The sequence below is a fragment of the Physcomitrium patens genome, chromosome 2 (genome assembly GCF_059467195.1).
Source record: "Physcomitrium patens ecotype Gransden chromosome 2, ASM5946719v1, whole genome shotgun sequence".
Lineage (NCBI taxonomy): Eukaryota > Viridiplantae > Streptophyta > Bryopsida > Funariales > Funariaceae > Physcomitrium > Physcomitrium patens.
In genome coordinates this window covers 22,799,180-22,803,821 of record NC_143411.1, presented here as the reverse complement: position 1 = coordinate 22,803,821, position 4,642 = coordinate 22,799,180, and the positions used below count along the sequence as shown (strand labels likewise).

The following is a 4,642-nucleotide window of genomic DNA, read 5'->3' as shown; positions in this document are numbered from 1 at the left end:
AGACTTTTTTTAGAGTTTAATTAGGGTTTATTTAAGATTTTATTAAGGCTTGATTTAAGATTTGGTTAGGATTGATTTAGGATTGATTTAGGATTTATTAAAGGTTATATTAGGATTTTGTTATGATTCAATCAAGATTTTTATTTTTGATATTTTTTAAAAAATATTTCTTGTTTTTTGTAAGGTTTTTATTTTATTATACAAAGTTGCATCTTGTCCGCCAGTGCTGCAAAAAGTTGTTTTGATAATTAAGGAGTAAGATTCAGTAGCACCATTACATTGGTGATCATGCACAAAACCAAGAAGCTTGCAGGGAATCGGTGTCACAGTTGCAGGTTGGTTAGGCAATTAATTGCCTGTGTACTGCACAAGTGACTGCAAGATGAACTCAGTTAAACCTTTTTTTCTTTTTGAAATATCTGATTTTCAGGTTTTATAATTAAACCTAATTAAACCTTCACCCCAAAAAAAACCTACACCTGCCGCCCCTGATTTTTTGAGGATTTTCAGGTCGATTCATATACAGATGCTCAGATTTCTAGCTTGAAAGGAGGCGGATATCAGCGTGGCGTTCATTTTCCTCTTCAATGTCGGTGGCATTGCAAGATGTGTCGGCAGTTGATGTGTACTTTTGGGTGGCCTGTGACATGAAACGTATCACCTGGTAGATTCGTCATTGAACGGTCACAACGAAGGGCCGGTTGCTTCCTTATTTGTGCTGGGTATCGTCTCTTCATGTTTGCCCCTTCAGATCTTTCTTCTGTATCCATGGCTTCGACATGCTGTTCTTCGACTCACCTTGCAGCTCTTTCACAATGTTGTGGTTTGAGTTCCATCTCTGGCCTAGCCCCACCTATCTGTAATATCTGAAAGCTCACTTCCTCACATTTCAATGCACCTGCAACATGTCGTGTACTTGCACCAGGTTTTTCTGACATGCAATCAGAGACAGAAAGAGAATGTTGCGTTTATTCTGAATCACTTTCGATGAAGTAACAATTTGAAATGCACCTACTTATGACGAGATGAACAGCCACTTGGTCGCAAAGCACAAGCGGCTATAGAAACACCTCAATTGTTTATGTGTTTTTGGCTTAGTCTGAGGGAGGTTGAGCAACAACGATGTGGGCAGCACATGAGGGTCGCTTATCAGGAGATGTTGAATGTGTTCCTTGAGTGCCAATTTGTGCTTTGTATCAACTTTCTACCAGTGCATTGACCATGCCTCAAGCCAGCTTCTCTCTGACTTCAAAGCCCAATGTGCACGTTCGTCACCATCATCACAAGTACAGCTTTGATAAATCAGATTATGTAGGATATTGGCAGAATTTGAAGAAGAATAAGGCGTTCAAAGAGCCATACGCCAAGGATGACAATCTCTGGGGCCACCAGCGATTCAGCCCAATGGAATACAAGCCGGACCCTCATTACAGACAGAAGGCCTGGTGGAGAGAGCCTGGAATTCGACCATGGGAGCACGACGAATTGCTCTACCATTCCAGACCTGGGAGAGGTCCTGGGTTGAATCCATGGATCTTGTCCACCTCGGCAAATGCTCCCTTTGCAACATTCGACAATGAACGCTTCCAAAGACAGGTACCTATGTTTGCTCACTCCACCAGATTTTATTGAACTTCGCGTACGAAACCTTTGACTCCCATATTGAATTTGTGTCGCTAAAATTGCTAAGGTTGATGATGGCAGTAGACAAATCCGATGGTGATACCTCCTTGGGAGAAGGACGAGCACCCGCACATGAAATCCAGAGGCTTTACTCTGGGTCATGTTGACGCTGAACTGCGGAAGAAGATTCACAAGTTGCCATGGGAGTTGGATGACGGAGACAACTCGAATCCCAAGGAGTCTCGCACTTTCGACCTAAAATATGTAAGCAATTCCCTGATATGGGCAACGTCTCCGCAAGAGAAAATATTGCCAAAACATGTCTCGCATCACGGAATGAATGGCTAGGTAGAGTCATTTTCATGCAAACCCGAGTAGAAATAACCTTCTACAATTATCTGTAAGTATATTTGCAGTATCTTACAGGTAACGTGTTCTTAAGTATGGCAGCCAGATAACAAATGGAATGGAAGCCCTTGGAATCGCAAACCTGGAGCCAACAGATCCATGACTCCGCCGCCACCGAGGCCTAAGATTATTCGAGAGGCAATGTCCTGCGCAGCTCCTTTTGCTACAAAAGATAACATGGTCATAGTAAAGGTGACTTGGCCTTTCTGAAACCTAATGCAACGTCACATAAATTTGTGAGTATATTACAAGCATCAACAGCCAGAACCCTGTCATGGTGCAGAAAAGCCCTCTGATCCCGTTCAACAAGTTAGATAAACTGTCATTCAACCAGCAGTCCATTGTGCTCTCACAACCGATCCTAACAAATCTAGTGGTCTATGCAATTGCGCAGTATGGAGAGGGCAAGCCAAGTCTATACAACAACATATTGCGGCGCAGACAGAGAGCCGTAAGCGCCGTGAAAGCTTACTTCATACTTATCACAGTCAACGTCTAGATGGGCGAACCGAGTTGAATGGCGAGACTAATAGTTGTGCTTTCCAATTGCAGGCGAAGCCCTTTGTGGAAACGCACTGTCCATTTGAACGGGATGAGTATGACCCCGCAGGAAAATTACCGAAGGTACGCTAGTAGAGCAAGCCCAATATTCTCGCCACATCTCGATTACATTTCAACACTGTGGTTGAACTGGCTACAAAAGCCACACAGTCTGATGCAATTTATTCCTCGGCTCTTAACACAGTTTCATGTTTGACAATATTCAGAGGCCTAACGTCTTTCCAAGGGATATAAACACGTATAAACCTTGGCCCATTCCTCATGCGGAGGAGAAGAAGTTAATAGATGGTCTACCCCTTCATTGTGATTTGAAGGAAGGTATGCTACCATGCAGTTGATCCAACACTTCTCGGTTACATCGTGAAATAGAGTTAGTTTAAACAATCCGCACCCACAGGAGCATCAGTAGCACAGCAATGCGCAGGACATTGAAACATGAAGATCCAAAATTCTGTACACAATTTCACGTGACTGATGCATTGCTCTACCTTTTGTTGTTGTTGTTGTTGAAGAATGCACTATTGATGGTTCTAATTTCACGGAGGTCTTAGTGTGGACTTGTAGGACATCAAGTGTTACGAAAGGATGTTGAATTCTATCCCGGCGATCCAACTAAGAAACCCGCTGCCGGTGACGTCGAACGGGTGGCCCATCCTCGGAAGCAAATTTCATATCCACGCGACCCTGCAACTCTGAATCCATTCCCCTACGGAACTCTTCGCGGAACTTTTCATTTTGCAGATGAGCCTGCCGACAAGAACCAGAAATATTATGACCAAAAGCAAGGTTTGTGTTCCACTCTCAACCATTTCCAGTGATCAATTTCTTCATAACGGCTAATGCAAAACAACCATCCCAGTAATGCCATCAGATTTCTCAGTCTTTCCTCATCTCAAGAGATTCCAAAAACGTCGTCTCTGCAATCAAACGCCGAGATCCATTGTGCCTCAAGTGGAGAGATTAAGTATCCCGAAGTTGGGGTCATTCATGAAGCTGTCTCGGCACACTAACATGGGTAAAATTGTTTGTTCAACTCTAGGTCATAGAAATGGATGGCAGTTCTATCCAGGCGATCCTTCGAAAATGCCTGCTGCTGGTCAAAAGCCTCCACCCAAATTATTATCTGCGACTTGCGATGTTAATGCTGCCTACTATTTCCACTAAACATGCCATTCATGCACAAAACTAAGTTCTTTTCTAGCATTTGGAACTCAAGTAGTTTTGTCTTGTGGTAAGAACAAGGTGGAAAGTATCACCAGTTTGGGGTCATTACCGCAGACTTTTAACTTCGCTGCGTTTTGTCGTTCTCAGTTCGGCAAATGCTAAGTTTAAAGATGAAAAAGCTACATGCTTTGTTTATCACCGCAACACTTCTGCATCTCGCTATTCGCACGAGAACAGATCAGTTCATTCACTTTTCTTTGTAGTTCATTCAAGTTGATTCCTTGGCTTCAAGCCTTTGATTGCGTTCAGCAGCGAGAGCTTCCTGAGCATCTGAGATTGGATTGCGAGTTGTCATACACCACTTTGTGAAACGACATGAATTTGGGTGGATAAGAAAACAATGATGAAATGAGCAATTGATGGTTTTGGTATGGAAAAGATTTTGTTTCACAATAGAATGTGGTTTAGGTGTTACAAATTCTGAATTTGGAATAAGATTAAAAGTGGCATTTTTATGGGTTTTTGTGCATTAATATAATATTTTGAATTTTTTTTATTTGTTTCTCTTCTAATAAATTATATCCTTTAATGGATTTCATAGTGGCACTGTGTCATTGCTTTCGTTAGATTATCTTTAGATTTGACTATATGGATGAATACCATTTTGAGGGTTATCATCCACAAAGTTAATTCTGAAACAAAAATATTTTTTAGAGATGGAATTCAAATTTGAAAAATAAATATTAGCTAGAGAATACAGTGTAAATGACTCATAAGATTATTGGTAAATCAAAAGTCCATGGATAAATTATTCTTGAATCTAATAAGACAAGGACTTTGTAATTTTTTGGTTCCAAACAAACATCTATTGTAAAGCAAGGTAGCA

At 41.4% G+C, this 4,642-nt stretch overlaps 1 protein-coding gene across 1 annotated transcript; it reads left to right on the top strand.

Annotated features, from left to right (window-relative positions):
- Positions 1 to 646: 646 nt before the first annotated feature.
- LOC112274549 (uncharacterized) lies at positions 647 to 4,271 on the top strand. Its single transcript, XM_090248345.1, has 9 exons — positions 647 to 823; positions 1,327 to 1,596; positions 1,708 to 1,887; positions 2,074 to 2,223; positions 2,426 to 2,482; positions 2,584 to 2,655; positions 2,799 to 2,910; positions 3,157 to 3,378; positions 3,632 to 4,271. Exons 2-9 carry the CDS (start codon positions 1,405 to 1,407, stop codon positions 3,754 to 3,756), a joined length of 1,110 nt encoding a protein of 369 aa, XP_090104471.1. The 5' UTR covers positions 647 to 823; positions 1,327 to 1,404; the 3' UTR covers positions 3,757 to 4,271.
- The last annotated feature ends 371 nt before the right edge of the window (positions 4,272 to 4,642 follow it).